The following is a 27,996-nucleotide window of genomic DNA, read 5'->3' as shown; positions in this document are numbered from 1 at the left end:
CGACGGGCCGAAACACCGAGAATGAATATCCCGGTCTCAACCGGTTTCAACCGGTCCGTGGTTGGAAGCATGAGCTTAGAGGAAGAGCACACTTGCACGCATTAAAACATCTCTGCTCTCCAACAGTGTGTGCGAATAGAGCCAGAAATAAAAACTATTTTTACTTCGTGATTATGACCCGGAATACCGCTCAAAGTGTGATTCCGTGAATCTGTGTTGTTAGCTTAGTTAGCTTACTATTAGCCAGCAGACTTGAATCATCATTGACTTTTCCATTAGCACGCTAAGTTGCTATTAGCCTGCCTTGGGAGTCGGCTGTAATCACTGCTAGCCAAAGAAAGATATGTTTCAGACTGGCTGAAGACAAGAAAGAAATAAGCTGCGGAAAGCTTTTAATACATCGCCAAGAATCGATAAGTATCCAACGTAACGGCATTTTTAAATCAGCGCAGTTGGTGTCATCCAGGGAAGCTAGCTAGCGTTAGCTTGTTGCTATCGAAGGTTAGCTAGGCGCAGGCTAGCTAAACGTGTGCCATGAGATAACGTTACACAGTGTTTCTTTGCTTTAAGAGGATTAATATTCCAGTCTTAAACCACAAGTCGCATTGGTTAACCATTACTTGTTTTCGGACGGGCGGACAAGACACCACTAGGTAAGTTGAGCCCGATCAACATGAAGCTAACTTACCCAGCATGTGCTAACGTTAGCATCCGTCAGTTTCAAACGTGATGGGGGGGGGGTGTTTTGCACTACATAACCAACGGTAGCACATGGTGTTCAGTATCGCATTGTAGCCGAGGGACTGGCGTGATATCCACGATCTGTTTCCCAACGCATTTTAATTCAACAGTCGTTTAACGAGTCTATCAGTCGGGTTGTGGTGAATGCGGCTCTAAAAGCGCCAAGTTAGCCAGGTGGGGGCGTTGTTCCATATTTTTAATGTTTTTATTACATTTTTCTCACTTTTATTGCAACGTTACACTTTTTCCGCTCTGTTTTGACTCTTTTACACTTTATTTTTATTTGTTTTGTTTTTATTTTATTGTTTTTATTTATTCACTTCACGTTTAAAAATGTTTGGGTTTTTTTTCTACATTTTTTGTCACTATTGTACACATTTTTCTTTTTGTTTTCACTCTTTATTGTACACAAGTGCATATGCAGAGGTACAAACAGATACATAGACAGAAGAAAAGACAAGACCATAAAACATCGTTAATGTTATTAACAGATAAGAAATTGCTGTATTGCTAAACATTTAAAAACTTCAGGAAGTTGGCCTTTTTGACCTTTTTGTTTTCTTATGAATATTGAATTTTCCATAAAATAATAGTTGTATGATATACAGCATGTTATTTTCAATCTTGTCTTGAATGAAATATAGCATTACATCAAACATGTTTAGTTAAACAATTATGTTAGGTTTCTTTTGTACCATCCAGAACATTCTGTGTGTGTGTGTGTGTGTGTACAATGAAATATATGGAAATACTATCTTCCAGTACACAGAAGTAACCCATACAATCAATATCCAGTTTGAATCTTTGTAGCACAGGTTTGTTTCATCTTTTACACATTTATGATTCTGATTATATGGGTTTCAGAATCGGACCAGGAGTGCTGACTGAAGCTTTTCTCTGAACAAGAATAACTTGTTTCTGACTAACTGCTTATAAAGCGTAAAAGGAAAGCGAACCTGGACTGCAATACCTAAGTTAATTGTATCAACTTACACTTCTGGTTTTGGCACACCTTTCCAAATATTAATGCACCCTTTTAAAAGCATCGATGGAAGATATTTTAATCAAGTAAAAGTAGTAATACAGTAGAAAAATGAATTCAAAATTGTATTAAAGTAAAAGTTTAGATGCGTAATATTATAAAAAATAATAAAAGTATCAAAATTATAAGTATTTCCTGTGCAAAATTACCCCACTAATATTGATGCATTTAAGTAAGCAGCAATTTAATGTTGTCAAGTAGGACTAATTGTAACAACTTCATATACTTTTATGTAGTTTAATTTGATAAGAATCCCATTTTTATTTTTTAACTGATCAAATCCTTTTAAATGTTCAGTCTTGACCCGAAAAGTAACTACAGCTGTCAAATTAAATGTGAAGTAAAAAGTAAAATGTCTCCCTCCTGAAATGTACCATTTCCCTCTGAAAAACAACAGTCCTTGAGTAAATGTACTTAGTTACTCTCCACCACTGATTACATGTCATGTTTGACTTCCCTAGTTTGTAATACAGTGTTTAATATGTTAATGAAATATGTAGTTTCAAGTGATTTGTCGTCATATGCGCAACAATTACAGGGAAGCAGTCGTTGGCAGTGAAAAGCTTAGCTCGCATGTTCCCCTTTAAAAAATTCTTATTAAATATGTGTAAAAAGACAAAAGGTGCGATTAAAAAAATGACAATCCAAGACATACATATAATGGTGTAGTGTTAAAAAATAGTGGTAAAATATCTCTGTCTGTGTAAGTAATACTTAAAGCTTTAGTTCTTAACGGTGTTCTATAATTTCTACCTGTAGATATGTGTGTGTGTGTGTGTGTGTGTGTGTGTGTGTGTGTGTGTGTGTGTGTGTTGTGTGTGTGTCCGTCATTACCCATAGATATAAAACAGAAGTTGTTTACATATCTGTCATACCTTTTGTTACTATTCCCAGGTTCTGCTGTGATTTGAAGTTTATATCATTTCTCCTCCCCTCAGAAGCTCTATGCCAGCAGAAATGACGATGTTGGCCGATCACCCAGCCAGACAGCTGCTTGACTTCAGTCAGAAACTGGACATCAACCTGTTGGACAATGTTGTCAACTCCATGTACCACGACATTGGATCCCAGGTGAAGAGCAGCTCCACTGTGGGCCCCCACGTAGGGCTGGGCGATATGGAGAAAATTTATAATATATTTTTGACCAAATACCTCGATATCGATACCGCAACGATATTGTAGTGTTGACTATTGGTGCTTTCACAAAATATTTACACAATGAGGTTTTTGAAAAATAATCATCAGTAATGTGGATTTAATGACTAAGTGGGTAAAGGTGAATAATAGAACAGCTAGAACAGTCTGGTAAGTTCAGAAAATGACATCATTTTACTGTAATGCAGCCTTTAAAACCAGGAAAAGACATTTATGCCATGTTACGATATCCAAAATCTAAGTCGATATCTAGTCTCCTATCACGATATCGATATAATAATGATATATTGCCCAGCTCTACTCCCACGTCTCGTGTCTGGATGCGAGTAGAACTGCAAAGTTTAAGATTTCTCTGATGTCCTCATGTTAAATGTGAATATTGTTCTAGTTTCTTCTCTCCTCTGGTACAGTACACTCAATATATTTGAGTTGTGGACAAAACAAGACATTTGAGGACGTCATTTTGGGCTTTTGGGAAACACTGATCCACATTTTCACCATTTTCTGACATCTTAGAGACCAAACAACTCATCCATTCATCCAGAAAGTAATAGTTAGTTTCAGCCTTAGATGGGATTCTCTCTATTCTAAGCGAGGGCGGCTTGATTATGTAAAGAATCATCATCAAGATTATTTTGGTCACTATTTAAATCACGATTATTAAACACGATTACTCATTGACTTCTGGGAAGATGTTGTGAAATGGTTGAACAAATCAACAGTAGAAAACACCTAGAACTGTGAAAATTTCCCTAAATACTTTTCCTGTTTGTTTTCTCATTCAGAATACAAGACAAAATGAGAATTTACTTGCAAAACGTAATGTGCAAAATAATCGTTTTTTTCTTAATTATTCTGTTTTTGTGACACGATTTAAAAGATTGGATTAATGGCAAAGCCCTATTCTGAGCTTAAACCACGCAGCTATTAGGGGAGGTCAGGTCAAATATGATGTGTAAACGTAGGGAAATATTCCTGAAGTTGATCTTTTAAAACCTGGACTGTCTTGCAGCAACGAGTGGCCCAGGAAGTCCTCACCAACCTGAAGGACCATCCAGACGCCTGGACGAGGGTCGACACCATCCTGGAGTTCTCTCAGAACATGAAAACTAAAGTACGTACATAAATGACGCAGCTATAGCTGATGTTGTAGCAGAGAAAAGCTATGAACTCATATCCGCTGCTCGTCTCTCGGGGCAAATGTAATAATGTGAGCTGATGTTTATCAGTTTATCCACATCAGGCCAAGGCTTTCAGGGCCAGAGAGGTTGGAGCTTTAACTCTTCTACTTATTGGATTTTCTCCAGCTAACGGAAGTTTACAGTGTTGAAATCTGTGGTTATCTGGGATATTATTTCCTTTTTTTTTTCTTCCCCCAAGTTAGGGACATTTGCATAAACAAAGTGTTGTCCAGATAAGTGATAACAAAAGGAGCTTCAAACCCATATACTGGACCTTCCACACACCTGTCTTTAGGTCCCTATAGCCCACCCACAAAAAAGAAAACAAAAGCCCAGCACTCATACTTGGACACACACACACACGGACAGAATGGGAGGGAGGGTATTAGCTCAGGGCTCAGTTAAGATTGGTCAGTTTCTTCATTGATGTCTAATGTGTTGACGTGGGCTAAAAAGGGATGCCAGATTTTGCGGCAAGTCTTAAGGGAGCCTCTTAAAGGTGCTCTAAGAGATGTTGGGTGACGTTACTTCTTGTTGATGTTTCAAAGTATTTTCAAACAAAACGGAGACTAACTCGCTCCTCCTTCCTCCTCATCCCGTCCCCTCCCTTCTGTGCTTCAGCTCACTACCCCCACCCTCCCCTCCCAAAATCCTTCTTGTCCGTTATTGGCTGAACACTGGAACACGGTTTGTGTATGTGTGCATGGTCCAGGTTGGACCAGTTTGTTTTTGTTGGCGTGTGTGGACCCTAGGCTGTCTACAGAGACCGTGGGACAGGCAGCTAGCAGATAGTGAGGAGATGTTTGCTGTATGTGACAAAAAATGTTGTAGCCTAAAAAGCCTTTAAAGAATACCTGATCTTTTCAAGCCTTACACATTGCAGTACCTCAACAATCCCTATTTCCATATTTGATGCATCTTTTGCGTGAGGTATTTGTTATTGTGAGGATATGATCATCAGTGGCCAGTGCTGTCAAAATGTTGATTTTTCCATTGAAAGTTTTAGAATTTTTCTTGGCATCACTTTGTTTTATTTGTTCTGTTATGATGGCTTTCAATGCTAATGCTGACTATCCACAGTTCTTCCCTGATAGTTTTTTTTTTATTTTTAAGATGTTTTTTGGGCATTTTCAGCCTTAATTTGAATAGGACAGCAGAAGACATGAAAGGAGAGAGAGAGAGGAATGACATGGAGCAAAGGGCTGCAGGTCGGAGTCGAACCCATGGCCCGTGGGTTGAGGAGTAAACCGCTATATGTTACATTACATGTCATTTAGCTGAAGCTTTTATACAAAGCGACTTATTAATACATATGTCAGAGGCTGCACGCCTCTGGAGCAAATGTGGTTCAGTGCCTTGCTCAGGGACACACTGATGTATTGCAGTGGGAATCGAACCCAGGTCTCCCACACCAAAGGCATGTGTCATATCCACTGTGCCGTCCCCACCACCATGGGCGTCTTCTTTACCAACTGAGCTATCCGGGCGCCCGTGAATATATATATATATTTTTTTTTTTTGAATCGAAAATCTATTTTGAATCGAATCTTGAGCCTAAAAATCTGTATTGAATCGTGACATTTTCTGAATCGTGCACCCCTAGTTTATACTATATTTAGTATCTGCATGCACGAACATGCTTGCCCATGTTTTTCAGTGTGTACGGTCTATACCTTCAGTCCGTGGGACATCATTCATGTTCATGTATAACATCACCAGGTGCAAATACTGTATTGTGGTTGGCGTTTGTTGGTAATTAGCTCTTGATGTAAAGAATATGTCTCTAATATACATCTCATATTTTCTCTCAGTATTATGCACTGCAGATTCTGGAGACAGTCATCAAAACACGCTGGAAGATTCTCCCCAGAAATCAGTGTGAAGGTAAGTTTAATGACATTAAACAATCACATTGTGAAGATGTTTCGGTCTCTATGCTGCTTGTCAGGGAAATAAGGTTTTCGCGTGTCGTCATTATGAACTCTTGGATATATTTTCAGGCATCAAGAAGTATGTTGTTGGGTTGATCATCAAGACGTCTTCTGATCCCACAAACATGGAGGTGAAGTTACTTTAACGAAAGATCTGGCACTTTGTAATTGAACCGTGCTGCTCGATACTGATGTCACTGTTTTGATCTTCATTTGCAGAAAGAGGGAGTCTACATATCAAAACTCAACATGATCCTTGTACAGGTAAACACACATGGGATTGTTTGTAGGGCTGCTCCCTCTTAGTCGATTAGTCGACTCATCGGTCGTTTTGGTCTTAGTCCACTAAGATTTCTTTAGTTGATAAGTCATTTTTTATGCTTATTCGTGCTTAATTACTCATTTCCAAGAAACTTATGAACACATTTATGGTAAACACAAGATTTAAAGTGGTGCTTTTGCAGGATTAATTGTGGAGAAACTCAGTTTTACAGATGGTTAATTAACTACATTTATATTGTGCTTTTCTAGTCTTAACCACCTCTCAAAGCGCACAGCTCTGTCAATTAAATCAACTAATCGATTAGTCAACAAAATCGTATAAGTGTTAGTCGACTAAGAATTTCTTTAGTCGAGGACAGCCCTAATTGTTTGATACGCTGAGATGACTGACATGCGGTGTCCGATATTAACTTTTTGACTCACCGGCCATGTTGACAGGTAGATGAATAAATCCACAGTCTCTTTTTACCGGACAGAATATTAACTTTTTTATTAAAGCGATTTCTTTGCAACATCACAAAACTTTCTGGTTGGGGTTTCTGCTGGTTTATCCTCCGTTTTCATTGACTGAAAACTGACTGAAAACGATGATTTGGCTTCACCAAAATGAAGACTGAAAAACATTAACCATTTTGGTGAAAACATTTACCTGCCGTGTGGCGGATAGCTCTCTGAGATGAACTCCCGAAACAGAAAATGTGCCCGCATTTGGTGCTTTGTGAGTGTTGATTTCGGACACTGCTGACATGATGTGATGACACACATCGTCTTCTCTGGACTGGTTTAGATCCTGAAGCAAGAATGGCCCAAACACTGGCCCACCTTCATCAGTGATATCGTGGGCGCGAGTCGGACCAGCGAGAGCCTCTGTCAGAACAACATGATCATCCTCAAACTGCTCAGCGAGGAGGTTTTTGACTTCTCCAGTGGCCAGATGACCCAGGTGAAGGCCAAGCACCTCAAAGACAGGTAACCAATAAAAGTACTCGGACTTATGTGACGTTAAGAGTTGTTGCTACAGTTTGGTCGTGGCTTAATTGTCTGTTCTGTCCTCTGCTTCTGCTGGAAAAATGGATCAAAAGTGGTTCATTTTAGGGATGTCAGACCAGTTTATGTCATCCGATTTATTTTTATTTTTTTTAAATATCCGCCGATATAGAGTCCCGATTTGGTACTTGTTTTTGCCTAGATCAGGGATCTTCAACAGGGCGTCCGGGACCACTAGGGGGTCCTCAGAGTCAATGCACGGGGTCCTCCAAATTATTGTTAATTTGTGAAAGTTACACAAATTAAATTTAAAAAGTCTTAACATGAATCTAACATATTATTAGCAAATATAAATCCCCACTGATGAAAGGCTTACTGGCCTGTAGGTAATGTAACCATCCACAGATACAGTTAATCCTAAAGATGAATTTATAAAATCATGCTATTGATTATTAGGCTCTTTTAATAGCTTAGTAGTAGTAACCTCTTTCAGCCAGATCATTGAGATCGTATGAGCTGTTAATCCGGTGTCTCAACACCCTCAAACTGAGCGTCAAAAGACTGCTTGTTTAGGGGGAACTTGGTCAAATTCCTCTTAAAAAATCTTTAGCAGGGAACCAATTTTAAGGGTTAAAATCAGTTTTAATCCCCACAGTGTCTGCCCAGTTCACGATTACCTACCTGCTACCATCACTGATGAGATCTACTCTTTCTGCTCTTTGTCTTTCAGCATGTGCAACGAGTTCTCCCAAATATTCCAGCTGTGCCAGTTTGTGATGGTGAGACGAGGCTGACTCTCGATCCAAAAAGATTCTCAACATGGGGTGTTTTAATAACTATCACAATATATTCTCATATCTACCTTCTTCCACTTCTTCTGAGTAGGAAAACTCCCAGAATGCCCCGCTGGTCCACGCCACGCTGGAGACTCTCCTCCGCTTCCTGAATTGGATTCCTTTAGGTTACATCTTCGAGACCAAGCTCATCAGCACTCTGGTCTACAAGGTAAAGCAGCCGATCTTCATCCAGTGAATCAAAACGTTAGGTGAAGCATTTGTATTATCGGTCCAATCCGAGTTGTGGAAATTTGTCTTTGATGTCGCTCACAAATAAGTAAAATCACACGGTACACACAGAGTAAGAACTACATTTATGAACATAAGATAAATAAGGCGGGGCAAGTTGGTGTGTGAAGTTCACATACACTGACGGCTGCACATTGAGAGCTCTTCTGAGCCGAAGAGGGACAGATCCTTTAAACATGAAATGAAAAAACTATTAGCATTGATATACCATATTTTGTTTTGATTTTTCTCCTTAGAAATGCCCAGAATATGTAAATGAAGTAGAGCTTTTGAGGCTGATCGTTTTCATGGATTGGATATTCCTATGGATTTAGTTTGTTTGTTCTTTCCCTTTGCTTTTTCCCTTTCCTTTATTATGTTATATATCTTTATGATGCATGTAATATGTTTACAAAGTGAAAAAGCCCAAAGTCCACCCCCAAAGGGACTTACCATCTCCAACAGAAAACACTGTTCACCAACTGCTCCAAACAGCTCTGTTGTAGTAGTCCTTACCTAGGTACTGTCAGGGCACGCCCTCATACTCTGCTTCTGACTGGCTAGTAGTCCTTACCTAGGTACTGTCAGGGCACGCCCTCATACTCTGCTTCTGACTGGCTAGTAGTCCTTACCTAGGTACTGTCAGGGCACGCCCTCATACTCTGCTTCTGACTGGCTAGTAGTCCTTACCTAGGTACTGTCAGGGCACGCCCTCATACTCTGCTTCTGACTGGCTAGTAGTCCTTACCTAGGTACTGTCAGGGCACGCCCTCATACTCTGCTTCTGACTGGCTAGTAGTCCTTACCTAGGTACTGTCAGGGCACGCCCTCATACTCTGCTTCTGACTGGCTAGTAGTCCTTACCTAGGTACTGTCAGGGCACTCATACTCTGCTTCTGACTGGCTAGTAGTCCTTACCTAGCTACTGAGCATGTACGACTCACAACAAAGATGGAACAGAAGTGAGATGTCTCACTCTGTTGCTAAAACAGAGAGCTCAGCACACAGGGTGAGAAGAGGAGCTGCAGCAATGTGCAGTACAACAAAAATATGGTGTTTTCTGAAAATTAAACCACATAAACCGATTCTGCTACAACCTCTAAATACAATTATGAACCTGAAAATGAGCAGAATATGAGCCCTTTAAATCAAGATTAGGGTTAATAAGTTCTGAGTAACATTATAAATACGGCTCCTATCGAAGCCGTTCGTGCTCTCCTGTAGCAGTGAACGGTCAACAGGAAGCTGAGATGAAAACTTTCACCGACGGTCGCTGTTCAGTTTAACAATGACTGCTCCAGCAACATTAAGGGGAAGGACATTTAGACTGAAAGAAACAAACCTAATAGGATTTGGTGCTTAATAAACCGCTGCTCTGTGTCATCGTTGTTTTTAGAATAAACATTTTCTATATTGAGTAGGTTTTGTTTGGGTGGTCACCTCCTATCAGTGCGTCTTCTGATAAAAGAGCTCTTGAATTGCTTCATCCTGCAGGAGCGTGACAAAGAGGGGAACACTCACCGTTTTTTTGACACCTTGTTGCCTCAGCAACTTGGCCGGGGAGCATTCGCTGATTGCCAAAATGTTGATAATTGATTGAACGTTTGTCGAGTGAAGAACGTTGACTGGTTTCAGCCTCTGATATTTAAGGATTTGCTGTCTTTTCTCTGTTTGATGTCATCCTCAACTGAATGCTCTGGGAAATTGTGATGAATATTTTTGTTAGTTTCTAACAATTCATAGACCAGGCCATTAATCGGTTTTAAGGGAAGAAAAAAACCGGATTAATTGATAATGAAAGTTTTATATTTTAGATGCAGTCCTAATTTAGTCAGCACTGACCTGTTTTATTCCTGTGTTTCAGTTCTTGAACGTGCCCATGTTTCGCAACGTGACGTTAAAATGTTTGACGGAGATCGGCGGAGTGAGCGTCAACCAGTACGAGGAGCAGTTTGTCAACCTTTTTACCCTCACCATGTGCCAGCTCAAACAGGTACACACACACACACACACACACACACACACACACACACACACACACACACACACACACACACACACACACACACACACACACACACACACTCTTTTAAATGGTGCTTAACTTAATTGCACTCAGAATAATTACACACAAGCACACATACATGTGCCCACTCTGTTATTAAACACACACTTTACTTTGCTACACACACACACACACACACACACACACACACACACACACACACACACACACACACACACACACACAGGCAGCACAAACTCTCAGACTTGCTGTCAGCCTTTTGTTGCACACACACCCACACACACTACATTGTCAGACAGTGTAAGCAGTTTTCTGTTTGTTCACTGTTATCACAAGTAGACACAAATAAGAGTGAGCGTGTGATGTCAACACTTCTGATGGGACAACATAGTCGAAAGCTGCAGGGCCAAATTCCAAAAACGACAAGCACGAGGCGAACTCGTTGTACGGTTTAATATGTTGCGTGTTTGTCTGTCAGAGAAACATACATTCACAGCAAGGGTTTGGGAACTTCCTCAGGCAGCACAGAGGGAAAGCTTACTGTATGTACCCAAACAGTTTCTCTAACACCTTTAGAGAGTATGCTTTTACAGATCGCCTGTCATATTAACTAATGGGTTCCTGAATGAAGAATATTTTTACCAGACTCCACAGACAACCAGAAAATCATTGAAAGCCCTTGTAAGTTTGACACACAGGCTGAAATTCTGCTGTAGAAAGCTAGTAAACTTTATGTATGTCGCACCTTTCAAAACATGAGTTCTTTACATGAAGTAAGGAAGAAGAAATGCACAAATGCTAGGGCTGCAACTGAGGATTATTTTCATTATTTTTTATTTTTTTTCTGGATGAATCGATTCGTTTAGTCTCTAAAATGTCAGAAAATGGTGAAAAATGTGGATCAGTGTTTCCCAAAAGCCCAAGACAACGTCCTCAAATGTCTTGTTTTGTCCACAACTCAAAAGCTATTCAGCTCACTGTCACAGAAGAGAGAAGACACTAGAACAATATTCACATTTAACAAGCTGCAAAAACCGATTTAATGGATTATTAAAATAGTTGCCAATTCATTTCAGTTGCCAACTAATAAATTAATCCTTTCAGCCCCAACAAATGCACAATATCAAGTGATACAAATATGAAAAAGCCAAAGGAAACAAGTTGCTTTTTAAAGATTTGAGCTGATTTGGCTCCTCTGAGACTCTGTTCAGGGTAATATTACAGATCAGGCATCAGTAGGCACCAGTTATTTAAATTTCTCATCAAACAGCTGAACTAAGCCTTGAATTAAATACCCTGCTGACTTGTCTTTCTTTAAACGAATCCTAACCAAATGGTCTCCGCGTATTTAACCATCAGCATGTAAACACCAGGTGGACGTCAACAGCTCCACCTGCCTGCAGCCGCTGGCATCATGACAGGGGAAGAGGGAAATAATCCCGCTGCACAAGATTTACCATAGAGGAGTGAGTGTGGCTGTCGGGTCTAAAAAGCTCCCTGATAACAGCTGTTACCAATGAAGAGTCATCACGTTAACTCATATTAATATCTAGAGCAGGAGCTTTTTCATTTGTAAGTAACTAAAGTTTATGTCTTCGGCACATCTAAACACAGCTCACGCTGACCAAAGTGATGTACAAACAAAAAGCACTAAGGTGCTTTATAAAAGAACACTGAAATGTAAAAATAAAATGGAAAGAAAACACAATTTGGGACCCCCTTAAATGTCAGGTGATGGTTCTACCAAAGATTTTCTCCTCTACACTTCTCAGATTGTTGAATCCAATTTGAATAGGTTTTTTTGTGACCAGAAAAGGCAAATCTATCCAGTACATCACAAGAAATGTGTGTATATATATATATATATATATATTTTGTTTTTTTTTATAAGTCAGAAAAATCACACTTTTTGTTGTCAAACCCATTAGAGAGATCCCAGCCTCCAGGTTGGACAACAATGATCTTGAGGACTGTTAACAATAAGTAAATATACATGTGTGTGTATACACACCTGCTTAAAAGAAGCATCATTCTGAAGTTAAAATGCTTCAGATCTTGAGTGAGTGTTAAAGTTCATTCTTGACTTTGCAAACTGTATTTTGAACAGCTAGATATGAAAGGGGAGAGAGAGGGGGGGAATCGTCACAGGTCGGACTCGAACCCTTGACCTTCTGCGTCCAGGCATACACCTCCATACACGTGCGCCTGCTCTACCCACTGAGCCAACCCGGCCACTGCAAACTGTATTTTGACTAAAATGAATCTTAACTCATGTTTTACTTACCAGCTTTTCTAAAGCCTTTAACCCCTCCTCAGTGTTTTCCCTCATGTGATAGTGTTTGCGTGGTTTCTTTGTTAGTTTTTAGATCTAGTTTGACATTAAATTGTTTTCTTGGGTGGTCTCATGGTGGTTTAAGACTAAGCCTATTTACAGTAAATGCAACGTCCTCAAAACAAAACGCACCCTGGATGCAATTATGTCAAATCAAGTGAGACGATATATAGTATAAATAAATAAAGGTGAGTGTGTTTTTTTGATTTAATGTTTTTGTCGTCTGGTCAGATGCTTCCTTTGAACACTAACATCCGAGTGGCCTACGCCAACGGGAAGGACGACGAGCAGAACTTCATCCAGAACCTCAGCCTGTTCCTCTGCACCTTCCTCAAAGAACACGGCCAGCTCGTCGAGAAGAGATCCAACCTGCGAGAGACCCTCATGGAGGTAAGGGCGGACTCTTCAAATTGAGTTTGGTTTATCACGTGGACACAGGTGAACTTAAACGATTGTTGGTGTCTGGTTGAGTAAACAAACTGGAGGCTTTTAGGCATTTCCGCCACTGCTTTCGAGTTGTTGAAAAGAAACCTCCCCCTGACTGGTTTTCCTGCCCCTCTCGCTCCTGTCTTTCCTTGCCTGTGTTGTCCTGATTACACGTTTGTAATGACATACATTTGGGACCGATTACGGTGGGAAGGGCCGCCTTTCCTGTGGCTGTTTTGTCCACTTGTAGAAGTACTTACTTAGACATAATTGTTTCAGGAGGAGGCTGAGATGTTGAGAGCAGAAAACCAGAATGCAGAAAGACACTCTGTATAGCAGTTTATTAAAGAAACGACTGTTCAGTTATCGGTCGGATTCCTTATGTTCCCAGATGTGGCCGAGAAGCAAAAATAAAAACGTAAACAAACGGATGTGCATGGAGACTGTTCAATGTTAAGTTGTTCTCAGAATCTGCTTTATGTGCCAACTGTGTGTGTGCACATACAAGGAATTTGACTGTTTATTTTGCATGGCTTTCAATGTACTTACACAGACAAAGCTGGGCAAATATTTTCTATTGAGTACAAGAATGTGGGAAAAAAACAGTTGAGTCTTTCTGTAAGTCGTAAACAATATAAATAGTGGAGTCTTCTGTTTAGATACAGTGATAGTGCAAAACTGGGTGTATTTTAACTGTAAACCTATCTATACTAGAAGTGAATGTTGAAATAATTACTCATGTGAATAAGATAAATGATAACAATATTTATTTAAAGACAGCACTTTTAATCCGCTTTTGTCAGTGAAGACAAACAGGGCAGAGCTTAAAGAATGAATTACAATTGTGAAGTCTGCTCATTCAGCGACCTTCTGGAAAACACACTTGTGTAAGAAACTTTCTAAATGTATACTGTGCCATGACATACAAGCAGTTATTTGTGTTTAACGAGTCCTTACCAACACCAAAAAAATAGATCACATCACTCCAGTTCTGAAGTCCTTACACTGGCTTCCTGTGCATCAAAGAATAGATTTCAAAATACTCATGTTAGTTTATAAGTCACTAAACGGTTTAGGACCAATTTACCTTTCAAATCTGCTACTACACTATGAGCCGTTGAGATCCTTGAGATCATCAGGGACGGGCCTGCTCGCCATACCCAGAGTCGGAACAAAAAAGGGGGAAGCTGCGTTCAGCTTCTATGGTCCCTACATCTGGAACAAACTACCGCAAAACTGTAGGTCGGCTCCTAATCTCAGCTCTTTTAAATCAAGGCTGAAGACCTTTCTTTTTAACGCTGCCTTTTCTTAATTCATTTTTGTATTTAAATTTTATTTTTTTTATTCATTTATTTTATTATATAACTGTTTCTTCATCTGTTACCAATTTGTATGATATTTTTAACTGTTTTTATGTCTTGTGTAAAGCACTTTGAATCGCATTGCTGCTGAATTGTGCTATAGAAATAAAGTTGCCTTGCCTTAACCCAGATATTTAGCACTGGTGTTATAAAGTTCTTCCGTCGCATTAAGTCTGGTGTCACCGCTACAGCAGGAGACCCAGACAAACATCAGGGATCTTATCTGGATAATCCTCTTTGGAACAAAAGAAGTAAATGGTTTGTTCTCTTAGCGTTTAGCGAGACTGACTAATGTGACCTGACGTGACCACACTCTGCCCCCCAGGCCCTGCACTACATGCTGCTGGTGTCGGAGGTAGAGGAGACGGAGATCTTTAAGATCTGTCTGGAGTACTGGAACCACCTGGCAGCGGAGCTCTACAGGGAGAGTCCTTTCTCCACCTCCAGCACCCCGCTGCTTTCCGACGTCCCGCCACGCAGACACCTGTACCTGCCTGTACTCTCCCAGGTACGGCCTGTCAGCCATCACACACTCAGATATTCACACATGATGACCCTAACAGACAACTTTTACCCCTATAGTCTGGTAGTAGGCCTGTCAGCCAAAGTGCAATAACACTTGTGTACTTAAACGTGCTTCGCATGAGGAAGATCGGTCCGCTGTCTCAGACGCTCACATCCAACTTATTCCTCCTCCTTGTCTTGCAGGTGCGTTTGCTGATGGTGAGCCGCATGGCCAAACCAGAGGAGGTGCTGGTGGTGGAGAACGACCAGGGCGAGGTGGTCAGGGAGTTCATGAAGGACACAGACGCCATTAACCTTTACAAGAATATGAGGGAGACTCTCGGTAAGTTAGTACACGTCTGTGGTGATAAATACGTAGCTCGGTTTTCAGAGATACCAGTTCTTTCTATGAATGTAGGTGTGCTTTTTTTTTTTTTAGGTGTGCTTGGTTCCATTTTAACTCATACAGTGATGTTGCTAGGTACGCGTCCTGCGTCTCTGGACCCATTCAAATCCAAAAGGACGCAGTAAACTCACTATCCATGCGTCCATTATCCTTTTCCTGATAATGCTTTATTGTGAACAACAAATCTTTGTTGAAATGAACGAAAAGAAACTTCAAAACCACAAAAGAACGTACATACGGTTCTTATTAAACTATCTCGACGACACACACGAAAGGTCCCCGAGAGGTGAAAGAAACGTGCGTGCACACACTCGACCAGAGTTTCCCACCTGCAGCTTCGTTCCGCGCAATGCACGGTGTTGATGTGCTGCCTGAACCAGTCAGAAATCTTCACGCAGCTCGCGACTAATTGTTTTTCCTGCATAGAGGAATTTTTGGCGCACCCAAAGAGGTTTTCGCAAAAATAAAAACGCCAGCGCCAAAATGTTTTTTGACTTCCAGCGGTCAACTTCCCTCTCACCCACAGTCAATATTGATTTGTAAATTGTTTTTATATGTAACAAACTTGTTCTGCTATCTTGGCCAGGTTTCTCTTGAAAAAGAGATTTTATATCTCAATGAGACTAACCTGGTTAAATAAAGGTTAAATAAAAATATATTGCACATGCGTCTAGCACTAAGCTGCCATGTTTTGACTGTAAAGCTAGCGCTAATGTGTGTTTCAGTTTTTGTTTTTTTCCTCAGTCAGGCTGTACCATATTCTCCTGTATCCGTGCTTCCCCAGGGACCATCTGCATTTTCTTTTACACCGTTTTTTTAATGGCAGCTAAGACAGTTAGAATCATGTTAACATAGAACTTAGCCGTTGTTGCATGGAAACATACCCACCATGACTCCTCTCTCTCTCTCTCTCTCTCTCTCTCTGTGTCTACAGTGTATCTGACCCATCTGGACTACGCCGACACTGAACGCATCATGACGGAGAAGCTCCACAGCCAGGTGAATGGCACCGAGTGGTCGTGGAGGAACCTGAACATGCTCTGCTGGGCCATCGGCTCCATCAGCGGGGCGATGCACGAAGAGGACGAGAAGAGGTTCCTGGTCACCGTCATCAAGGTGGGACACACAGACGATATTATATTATATCGGCATTAAGCAGCATCCCTCTACAGGCAGAAATTAGTTAGCCATGTTGCATTGACACTGGTGAGTGAGACTTGCAGCTGGACTGCGTGACAGAAGCATTTCTTTCAATCAATTCTAATTGTTTTCTTTGTAACGATACATTTCTCCCAACCAGTTATAGACGGGGCAGTTAGGGTGTGTGTTGAACGTTTGTGGATTGTGTGTGTTATGTACTCAGGACCTGCTTGGCCTGTGTGAGCAGAAAAGAGGGAAGGACAACAAGGCCATCATAGCGTCTAACATCATGTACATCGTGGGCCAGTATCCTCGCTTCCTCCGAGCCCACTGGAAGTTCCTCAAGACTGTCGTCAACAAGCTGTTTGAGTTCATGCACGGTAAGAAAAGACCAAATCCTCTGCACACAACAGACCCAATACACTGCTTTTTGAAGCATTAAATGCATCTTTCTTGAAACTTATTACTTCTCAAATTTGAATCTGGTTACACCACTGTGATGTGTGATTATGTTTAGACACAGAATTAGTATTTTCTTAAAACCCGGTTCAAACTAAATATTCGCAACACCACACAAACGAAGAATACAGCGATGTCAACGATAGATTTACTAAACAGCCTTGGACCTGGATGCTGATGAAAAAAGGCTTCAAAAAACGTAAAAAAACTAAACGACAAACAGTCTTTAACTACCGTAAAAAGACGGTAGAAGGAAGTAAGGCAAGAATAGGTCGCAAATAGTAATAAAAACTTTGAACAAGACACAGTAGAAAGAAGGAAGGTGACACTAGGGCGACAAAAGTGACAACAAATTCAAATAAGTGACAAAAACTTTGTAGAAAAAAAAACAAGTGAGAAAACCTTCAAAAAAAGGTGACAAACTTAAAAAAAAGCGAAGACAGAAGTAACTACAGCCTTGTAAAAATGTCGCGTACCCCTAGGGGGACACGTACCCCCATTTGAGAAACACTGGTCTAGCAACGTAGACGTAGAGAGGGATCAGTGTTAGAACAAAGCCGTGAACCAGAGAAATAAAAACGTTTTCACCAATTCATCACTATTAGAAATGCAACTGTAGCAAGTATCTCGCTCTCTGTCCTCGTGTTAAGTCTTTGGTCTGAGCTGGACTTAAGGTGTCATTGTTACTTGAATTGTAAGTAATGCTTATGTGATGTTTCGGTGTTTAATCTTCCTCTTCGTCACACAGAGACCCACGATGGCGTGCAGGACATGGCGTGCGACACCTTCATCAAGATCGCCCAGAAGTGCCGGCGTCATTTTGTCCAGGTCCAGGTGGGCGAGGTGATGCCCTTCATCGACGAGATCCTCAACAATATCAACACCATCATCTGTGACCTGCAGCCACAGCAGGTCGGTCCTTTCTCTGGCCATTCTGTCTGCAATGGCACAGTTTTAGTTGTCATTAGTCTTTCATTTTTTTTTTTTTAAACACAATTATTTGAGACTTTTTCGGATGACATAGGTGACATTTGGCAGTCACGTGTTTCTTTGATAGAGTTGTATAAACTCTGCCGCTCGTAAATAGACATCTCAGTAGAGGACTGGGAGGAGGCGTGTCTCCTAGCCCAACAACCAGGTTTGGGTTTTTACAGTCAAACTGGTAATTAAAGGTCCACTGTGTAGTGTTTTTAAAGTATGTTAAATATGTCCTCATTGGTGTAAAATGACCTCTGCCAATGATCTGACTTCTCCTCCGTAAGCGAAGAATTTCTTATCTGTGTTTTATATTGGACGGGCAAGTTCAAGGACGCTTCCATGTCGTTCTGCCATTTTGAGAAACTCTAATGGCTGAGAGGGACATAGAGCACTAGCCGACCTGTCTAGCCAATCCACAACGTGTTTTCATTCAGAGCCGGAGTCACGTGACTGAAACCAGCTGAAACGGAGAAGGAGATCAAATCTGAAAGCCTGCACTGCCCTTTAGTTCATAATAGAGGATCGTACTTATGCCGAGCCACAGGAGAAGGAAGACATGTTGTCATAGCTTCTTGGTACCTAACGGCTACCGTAGTTGCAACGCGCATTTGAAAAAGCGAGGCGCTAGAGAGCGCTGTTTGTTTGAATGCAAAATACAATTTTACCGCTAGATGGGAGAAAGTGTACCTTTTAAGAACATGCATAACCCCTGTAAAGTTACATCACTTTAACCCCCAACATACCTGAAATCTGTATTAAATGTAATATAGAAATAATTGTGATGATAAAAAGGAAAACCTAAAACTCTGCTCCTCGTCTCTGCAGGTCCATACGTTTTACGAGGCCGTTGGCTACATGATTGGAGCTCAGACGGACCAGGCGGTTCAGGAGCTTCTCATAGAGAAGTACATGCTGCTGCCTAACCAGGTGTGGGACAGCATCATCCAGCAGGCCACCAAGGTGAGAACAGCAGGACGACTGCTCGATTAGAATCCATTGATGTGTCTTTTTAGTGCCTCAAACGTTGTCATTTGATGCCTACATGTAGCCAACTATTGTTAAAAATTGCGTCTTGTGCTAAATTGTGGGCTCTCCGCTGCAGAACGTGGACATCCTGAAGGACGCGGAGACGGTGCGTCAGCTGGGCAGCATCCTAAAGACAAATGTCAGAGCCTGTAAAGCTGTCGGTCATCCCTTTGTTGTTCAGCTGGGACGAATCTATCTGGACATGCTCAACGTCTACAAGTGTCTGAGTGAAAACATCTCCTCGGCTGTCCAGACCAACGGTTAGTTAGTTTGTGCGTGTGTGCGTGTTACAGTGTTTCATTTTCTGCCACTAGGGGTCTCTCAATCAAAACAAACAAGTTATGGGACGCCAAAAGAGTTTGTTGAGACAAAAAAAGAGCGAACAAGTTCACTAAATCAATCTAAGGGATGAAGATATGTTGATGTTGTGTTCACAACTTGTTTCCCCTGCCTCAGATTAGCCAAATAAAATCAGTTATTGCAGGTTAATATAACTTTTTCTTTCATACAGGTGAGATGGTGACCAAACAGCCTCTGATCAGGAGTATGAGGACAGTAAAGAGAGAGACATTGAAGCTGATCTCTGGCTGGGTCAGCCGCTCCAACGACCCTCAGATGGTGAGCCAGACTGTTTTTTTTTATTCTTCCTAGTTGATTCTGTAATGGAAGAGTGTTTTTTAAAATGTATGTTATACTTAAATCTGTGTTGTAATGACTTTCATTTTTATTAGTTTAGTCGCACACAAAGCATCCTCTGTATTCATGCAGCGTTGCTGCTCCGGTAAATGGAAAACTACTAACTATTATGGAATCTTGCCCAGTTTCTTCTTAAAAGCAACGGCCATAATGTTTATAATTAAAAGCTCAAATTAAACATATGTTTTCAGTTCTATGACCTGCACTGTAACCCTAACTGGGACCAGCTTGTAAACTTAGGTTTTATTTAGACTAAATCATGTTAAAGTCAAATTTTATATATCAGAGTGCAGTTCACTGTGGCGCTGTCTGTTAAAATGAGCCGGGAAGTGGACAGAAAAACTAACTTTACTTTTAATGATATTAAACCGAGAGAAATGTTCTCCGTTTGTCCTATAATGGTCATAAGTATCAATGGTCTCTAGTATCAATGGTCATTGATACTAGAGTAGCCTACTTCCTTGTTTTACTGCTGCAATTAATAAAATGCAGAGGAGGAGAAAAGAGCATCTGTTGAGTGTTTGATGGTAATTTATTTGTGCTTTAGAACATAATCGATGTGAAACAATCGTAAAAATAAGCTTAATTTCTCTCCGTCTAGTGCAATGACAAGTTCAAGTACAAAACATTTGGTGTCAACGGTCTCAACTACTGCCGGGAAACGCTTGGTTATGTTGTAACCTTGGTTCTCTGTAGGGCTGCACGAGATGAGGAAAATCAATAATTGCGATTATATTGCCATTTTGATTGCGATTTGATTCACGATATTGGAGGGAATGATCATTTTTGTATCATAATTCTCATTTTCATTTGACAAAAAAAAAAAAAAGATTATATAGTGTTAATTCTTTAGTCTGTAGGATACGATTTGAAGGCTGGGATGTCTCTGCAGCACCACAATACTTACTTCAGAATGGTTTGACAACATATTTTGCCTTTAAGAAATATTGCGTCCCCCCCTCCCTGAGATTTGGATATTGCACAAGTCTATAAAATGATTCCGATAATATGCGATTAATTGTGCAGCCCCTAGTTCTGAGAGGGAAGAAGCGCTCTACACCATACAGTACGTATGGAACAAGTAACGGTGTAACTGTTAGTTATACAGGAGAGAAGCCAGTCATTTGGGTTTGTGGCGAAACCTTTCCGTGCTCGGTTTTCATTTTGTGACTTTTGATTGAATTAAGGACTATTTTTCCAGTCTTATTTCTTCATTGAAGATTTCTGTAAAATAGTGTTGAAGTCTCGATCTCGTGAACCCAATCTTGTGTCTCGTGAGCTGGGTGTCTCGTCCGCACCCCTAACGTCTACTCTTTCTGACCAAAAAATAGTTAATGGTACGGTCATGGAAATTAGGCTGGTGCTGTTCCAAAGTCCATTTGAAACTCTGAAGCTCACGGTCAGTCTGTCAACATTGTCATGTTTTGTTCTCCAGGTGGCAGAGAACTTTGTGCCCCCCCTGCTGGAGGCGGTGCTCATCGACTATCAGAGGAACGTACCGGCTGCTCGGGAGCCCGAGGTCCTCAGCACCATGGCAACCATCGTCAACAAGCTGGGAGTCCACATCACGGGAGAAATCCCCAAGATCTTTGATGCGGTCTTCGAGTGCACTTTGAACATGATCAACAAGGTCGGTTTGTGTCATTTAGTCTCACACAGGATACTCTCGGATAACAATACACATTTGATATTAGAGTTTCAAGGTTTTACGGACTTTAAACTCGTCGTTGTTTTCCTCCTGTGCCTTCAGGACTTTGAGGAATTCCCCGAACACAGAACCCATTTCTTCTACCTCCTTCAAGCCGCCACGTCCCAGTGCTTTCCAGCCTTCCTGTCAATCGCCCCGGCCCAGTTCAAACTCATCCTGGACTCCATCATCTGGGCCTTCAAGCACACGATGAGGAATGTCGCCGACACAGGTCTGAACTGGCATCAACTCAAACGCATATACAGAATAGTTATTAAATTCAGAATGGTCTTGAAAAGGCTTGAAAATTTATTTTTTTAAATGTTTTTTTTTCACCCCGCCAGCCAAATTATTTAACGAATAGGAGATATTGCAAGTTGGAACCTGTAATAAGTCAAAAGAAAACGGACTAAAAACACTTGAAACAAATTTAAACTTAAAACACAGCTTCATTTTGATGTATATGTGTAAATGTAAGCTGTGCCTTTTAATCTGGTTGAGGTTACTTTATTTGTACCCGTAGGTGGATTTGGTTTGCAGTAGACAACACAGACAATAAACAGACATTATACAAGTTATCAAGGCTCCAATAGTCACTAAACGACAAAAAAAAAAAAAAAGTTGTATAGCATCTGGACAAGGAAGAGGCTGAAACCCACTACTTAAGGGGTGGGAGCCGTCATTTAAAATGGAGCTGCTGTAACTGTCTGGTTGTGCAGGTTCACTGGGTCAAGCTGTGACTCAGCCTACGAGACTAATTATGAAGCCGAAAGACAAAAAGTACACACTCAAGTTGCAGATGGAACATGTTTCAGTTTGGTAAACATCTTCTCGCTGTCTACAAACAAAATACTAACTCCTTAAGATTGGAGAGGTCACTGACTAATGACAATAAGTCATAATAACACAAGATTATTAGTAATTACATTGTAACGAATGTTAAAAACACAGCAGCAAGTTGTTAAAATCCTTTTGAGCTTGTGTTTTCACTGGACTGCAGGCAATACATCTTTCAAAAGGTGCCAATACTCACGCTCTTATCACTCACACATTTTTAATTCTGAAATCTTAGTTGAGACAGAATTGAGTCAACTACGAAATACAAGTTGGGCTAATGTGTCCGAGCAGCGCGGACGTTTGGAAGCAGTGGCTGTTTCTCACATCTCTGCTGGTCTCCTGAGCGTCTCGGTGTCCCTCCTGCAGGTCTCCAGATCCTGTACACTCTCCTGCAGAACGTATCCGGAGAGGAGGCCGCAGCGCAGAGCTTCTACCAGACGTACTTCTGTGACATCCTACAACACATCTTCTCCGTGGTCACCGATACCTCGCACACTGCAGGTACAGTAAAGGCACTGATGTGACGGCAGCTGGGGCCTTGTTTAGAGTTCCAAAACTCAAACTATTCAATGTTCTGTTTTGTTTTCATAGAACATTTGCACGTATTTGCCCCAATTATAATTTAAGACTAAAGATGGGGCAACTTAATGGCGTTTTCACACCTATAGTTGGTTTGCGTTGGTCCGAATCAGTTGTTGAGTTTGTAAACTTTTTCCCCTTGGGTTCAGTTTTATTTCATTTGTGTTCTGGACTTGTGCATATTTCCGGCATCTCCACGGTCAAACCAGCTCGTTTCATTTAAATAGTCAGACACTCGCAGCGAGGCGTCGCTCTGCTGTGCCGGTGTCTGTCTCGAGCTGTAGCGGCGCCTGGTTTGACCACGGAAATGCGAGTGACGGCGAGCGTGACCGCAGTCCGCTTCTGTGAGAGAAACCTGCAAGCTGCTTCAGTCTGCTGCTCTGCCGCGTCGCAGATCGCAAAGCACGCCTGACGTTAGCTCAGACTTGGGGAGTACACGTACAGTAGCTGGTGCCGGTCGAGGTCGGATCACGTTCTTACTAAAAACAAAATGCTCCAGAGTTCGTTTGAAAGCGAGGTCTCGGTATGATTGTTTTGGTCTGCTGAAGACGCGCATCCGATTGCGATTTAACCAAACTAAATAAGGCAGGTGTGAAAGCCCCCTAAGTTCATTCATTACTTTATAAATATGTAAAGTAAAATGTAATGTTAGAAGTTACTCTGGGAGGTTTTAACAGCTCTTTTATTAACATACTCGACACCTAAATAATCATGTTGACTGCTTGCTTCCTGTCCGCAGGGCTGACCATGCACGCCACCATCTTGGCCTACATGTTTAACCTGGTGGAAGAAGGGAAGGTCAGCGTTGCTCTTAGCGCCGCCAATCCGGCCAACAACCAGGCGCACGTCCAGGAGTACATCGCCAACCTGCTGAAGACGGCCTTCCCCCATCTGCAAGAGTAAGTAGGCTATCGAGAACCACACTGGGATGACGCGAGCTGTTGTGTCTTGTGGTTAACGTTTGCCACGTATTCCGCACTTTTTCTGTGGAAGAGGTTTTAGACAAACGTGGAAATTAAAGTGAAATGTTATACTTGAGATATTTTCAGCACAGCCGGGGGAGCTTCAGTAGACCAGAATGCACTGGGAATGACACATTTTGATTGAAGGCTGCAGCTTAGGCGTATCTCATGAAACCTAAAAGTGAGTCAGCACTTTGAAACTCCCATCTTCAGATTCTAGAAAATCTTCTTGCGGAGCACACTTTGACGCTCATCTGTCAGTCATCGACTTAAAGCGGTTGGGATGGGTCTGCCGAGGGCCTGGCCGCCTCAAAATCAGTCAGAGCACGGAGGACTGAGAAGGTTGAGCAGCTTGTGCTGTGCTGTTACAACTGGTTATAACCTCCAAGAGTAACACACAAACCACTCAATTGAGCATCTTTGTCATGAGCTGATTTGTAGTGTTTTTGTGAACAAAACAAATGTGTGGGAAGACTGTGGGAGGGAACTTTAAATGCTAACCAAAAAAAAGCCAGTGTGAATTTGTGGATGGTACTAATTTACTAATTTAGACTTTTCTGGTTTTGTCTTCAAAAAAAACAACTAAACAAAACCTGTCAGAGCAAATGAAACCTGAGCTCACAGATCGGTCTGGTTCCCAGGCTAGCAAGTCGTCGCTCCTCCTTTGGGAGTTTCCGAAGGAGAAATGCCTACATGAAGCATTAGTACATCAGATACGAGGGAAGAATGTAATGACGTTGGCTGATTTGAGTTTCTTGTCTTCAGTGCCCAGGTGAAGGTGTTTGTAACGGGTCTGTTCAGTCTGAACCAGGACATCCCGGCCTTCAAGGAGCACCTGAGGGACTTCCTCGTGCAGATCAAGGTGGGTGTCCAGAGGAAAAACACCTGCATCTGAAAAAACAGACCCGGGGGAGGATGTGGTGTTGAATCTAACTGACAGTTTCATTCAGACGTTTGACAACCCACAAAAAAAAGACTGATCACAGAAGAGCTCGTAAAGTTTTAGGATGAGTTGTAGCTCAGCCACACACTCCACCCAGAAACGAGAGTCTGCTGCCTCTCGTTCACCGTAAAGTCCAGTGTGATCAGTCACATTTCTACTTTTACATCGGTGGCTAGTTAAAACAGGCCGTTGAAGCTCATTCAAGGTGGAACTTGTGCTTTCATTTTTGAAAAGTTGGCAGCTTTAACCTTCCTGTTGTCCTCGGGTCAAATTTGACTCATATTCAAAATGTTTCTATATCAGAAATTTGGGTTTCTTTCAACCAAATTGTCAAAAAATAATGGTTGGTTCCATACAACCATTACTAGTCACAAGTCAAATACAAGATCAGCTCAGTACTTTCGTTGAATGTGGGTGTTTTATTCAATTTTATAACATTTGGAGGGGGAAAAAAGTGATAAAAGAACGTTAAAGAGTGACAAAAATGTCGGAAATAACTTGGGGGACAAAAAGCGCAGGAAAAGTGTGACAAAAACATCGGTAAGAAGTGACAAAAAAACTTTGGGGAAAAGCGACAGAAGTGTCGAAAAAGATGACCACAACGTTGAAGGAAAAAAAAAAAAGTTGCACAGTCGACGAGAAGACAACACAAGGGGCTAAGTGGTTTTTGGTCATCCCAGTAGAGCCTTAGACCATTTCTGATTTCCCAACACTGATGGAGTCACTTTTACTTGGACCCAGACACTTATTATTATTATTATTATTATTATTATTATTATTATTATATAATATGTAAAAGAGGGCATAGCTTAGTATCTGTGGTACGTAACGTTTTTCATGCACTGTGCTTGAATATTGTGTGTGAGAGAATTGTAACTAGTTGTCTGACCGGAGCTCCTGTCCAAATGTAAACCATGTTTCTGGGCTTAGATCAAAGTAACGACAGCTAGTAGAACGCTTCCTTTAACCCTTGTGTTGTCTTCAGAAGGTGCCAATACTCCGTCAACCTTGAATTTTTTCAATGTTTTTGACGTTTTGTTTTTGCTTTTTCCAACGTTTTAAGTTGTAAAATCTTTCTTCTACACATTTTCAGCGCTTATTTTGACATCCCATATTTTCTGATTCAAAACAAAAATTGAAAACGGGTCAATTTGACCCAAAGTCAACACAAACAAGTGCCAACTCTTTGGGGATATTACACACTTTTTATAAGCTCCGCGACATCACTAGTAAAGTTTTATTGTCATTTCAACCATATACATTGTGTATAGTGAGACGAAACGTTTCACCATGGATCAAGTGTTATCACTAGGGCTGTCAAAATGAACGCGTTCATTTTTTAATATTTAACTCGTTAAAAAAAATTAAAGAAATTAACGCAGCTGTGTTTGTTTACTTCATGTGGCGGCTGAGAAACGTAAGACGTCTAATTAGCAGCAGGCGGCGCCACTCTGTATTGTTGCCCAAGTAATGAAAACCGGCAGCTGATTGGACGAACGTGTCACATGGGTTTGTTTTCTCGTTAAATTCAAAGCCAGACTGTCATGGCGGCCGTTCAGAATACGATCTCATATCGTACTAAAATAGTTAACCGAAACGTGTTTCTGAAAACATTTTAAGCGAGAAATAGGCCGTGCAGTTGCTGAATCTGTCTTCATTTAAGCTCAACAAAGGTCAGTTTAGAAGATTTTCGTCAGATTTTGAGACTAGTCACCTCATTGTCCCGACTGCCCTGCCGCCGAATGAACATAGGCTCGTTGGAGATGAAAAAAAATCTGCTCTCAAGTCGGACCGTTTCTAGCCGTTTCCAGCAGCCTTCAGCAGGACTAAATAAGCCAAATTGTTGCTGCTGTTGTTCTGAAAGATATTAAACATTCTGAACTTAGCAGAACCTTTCCTTGTTTGTTTTTTCTTCATATTTGCAAAGTTCAGTGATTTAGCATTTAAATATCCATTATGACAAGCTTCAGTCTCAATTTAAAATGGCGATTAATCGCGATTAATTACAGCAAACTGTGCAATTAATTAGTTAATTTTTTTTAATCGATTGACAGCCCTAGTTATCGCGCATTTAAAATATATATAAAACGACATTTTAGACACTACTTGTTAATGTTTGTAACATAATATATTCTAATCGAATGGGAAGGAAGCTTTGAACGCTACAAACTAGGTCAGAACTCCGATTATTTGAACTTCTGACGGGAGAGACTTTGGAAAGTCTGAGCAGCGCAGGTCTTCTTCCGGGGGGAAAGTTTTCAGCTGGTTGGTTAGAACCTTGGCGCCGCTGAGCCTCTGCTTGTGTGGTCCTGCAGGAGTTTGCCGGCGAGGACACGACTGACTTGTTCCTGGAGGAGAGGGAGACGTCTCTGCGCCAAGCCCAGGAGGAGAAACACAAGCTGCAGATGTCGGTGCCGGGCATCCTCAACCCGCACGAGCTGCCGGAGGAGATGTGCGACTGAAGGGCGAACAGCGGCGTACAAAACGGCTCTGAAGGAGGGAAAGGGTCAAGAGAGAGCAAGGACGCTTCCTGTTGATACATTTTCTTTTCAAGTGTGTTTGTGTGCAAGTGTGTGTGTGTGTGTGTGTTTGAAAAGAGAATGAGGGGCCAGAGGAAAGACCCCAGCACTAGGTTGTAAGTCGACCAAAATCAATGTCAATATGTAAATGAGAATCGCCCAGCCTGACCTCCCTCCACCCTGGCGCGGATTCTTCTTCTTCTTCTTTTTCCCCCCTACGAACTTATTTTATACGATTTATTATTTTTTTGTGTAACATGCCATCTTTTGTTAATTCTTTTGCTAATTAAAAGCTTTGTCTGGCCATACGGTTCTTATACACATGCATGAAGTTGAAAGAATTCTTTTTAATCTCTCTGCACCCCCTCAGTTCACCTCTCCTCTCCTATTTGTTAATATGTAAATATATATATATATAATGTTGAAAACACTTGCGATGGCTAGTTGACGGACTGCTCTGGTTTCTGAAGTGCCATGTGCATGGCGCCGGACGAATGTGATGCTCAAGGGGGTCGACATGTACTTCCTTTGTTGTCCTGCTATGGTTTGTCAGTGTGTGTATCGTTTGCTTTTTTTTTTTTTTTTAACTCTGGCTCTGTGATGGAGCCGGACCTTCAGTTGGACCGCTCTGCGTTTGGATGAGAAGGAAGGCTGTGTGCATATCATCCTGTTTGTAAAGCTGTCTTAGTACTCTGAGAATATAAAGTTGGCTATTTTTACAAAAAAAAAAAA

General features: G+C 41.2%; 1 protein-coding gene and 2 non-coding genes across 4 annotated transcripts; all 3 read left to right on the top strand.

Moving 5' to 3' along the window:
- Positions 1-3: 3 nt before the first annotated feature.
- On the top strand, positions 4-27,996 carry xpo1a (exportin 1 (CRM1 homolog, yeast) a). Of its 2 annotated transcripts, none has more exons than XM_039815533.1 (25): positions 4-653; positions 2,722-2,854; positions 3,951-4,052; positions 5,931-6,003; positions 6,120-6,181; positions 6,270-6,314; positions 7,120-7,301; positions 8,050-8,098; positions 8,205-8,324; positions 10,248-10,376; positions 12,973-13,131; positions 14,854-15,036; positions 15,237-15,375; positions 16,373-16,554; positions 16,802-16,958; positions 17,786-17,949; positions 18,841-18,975; positions 19,118-19,301; positions 19,553-19,659; positions 21,173-21,367; positions 21,488-21,656; positions 22,628-22,762; positions 23,580-23,739; positions 24,568-24,664; positions 27,061-27,996. In XM_039815533.1, the coding sequence occupies exons 2-25, from the start codon at positions 2,729-2,731 to the stop codon at positions 27,205-27,207; spliced, it is 3,201 nt and encodes a 1,066-aa protein (XP_039671467.1). In that variant the 5' UTR covers positions 4-653; positions 2,722-2,728; the 3' UTR covers positions 27,208-27,996. The 2 variants fall into 2 exon arrangements, with proteins under 2 accessions (XP_039671467.1, XP_039671478.1); XM_039815544.1 differs by lacking the exon at positions 4-653 and adding an exon at positions 816-915.
- Positions 9,571-9,707, top strand: LOC120569585. Its single transcript, XR_005640903.1, has one exon. It is a non-coding gene; the product is annotated as a small nucleolar RNA SNORA16B/SNORA16A family (small nucleolar RNA).
- LOC120569612 lies at positions 24,130-24,261 on the top strand. The gene has a single exon (XR_005640913.1). It is a non-coding gene; the product is annotated as a small nucleolar RNA SNORA47 (small nucleolar RNA).

Source organism: Perca fluviatilis, chromosome 1 (assembly GCF_010015445.1).
Source record: "Perca fluviatilis chromosome 1, GENO_Pfluv_1.0, whole genome shotgun sequence".
In the NCBI taxonomy this organism is placed as follows: Eukaryota; Metazoa; Chordata; class Actinopteri; order Perciformes; family Percidae; genus Perca; species Perca fluviatilis.
This window is presented reverse-complemented; position numbering and strand designations above follow the sequence as displayed.

Bases quoted from the DNA above. Each gene is read 5' to 3' on its own strand.
- xpo1a (XM_039815533.1), top strand. From the start codon at position 2,729: ATGCCAGCAGAAATGACGATGTTGGCCGATCACCCAGCCAGACAGCTG. The intron at 2,855-3,950 runs GTGAAGAGCAGC...ACTGTCTTGCAG, and splicing joins ACCACGACATTGGATCCCAG to CAACGAGTGGCCCAGGAAGT. The intron at 10,377-12,972 runs GTACACACACAC...TCGTCTGGTCAG, and splicing joins CCATGTGCCAGCTCAAACAG to ATGCTTCCTTTGAACACTAA.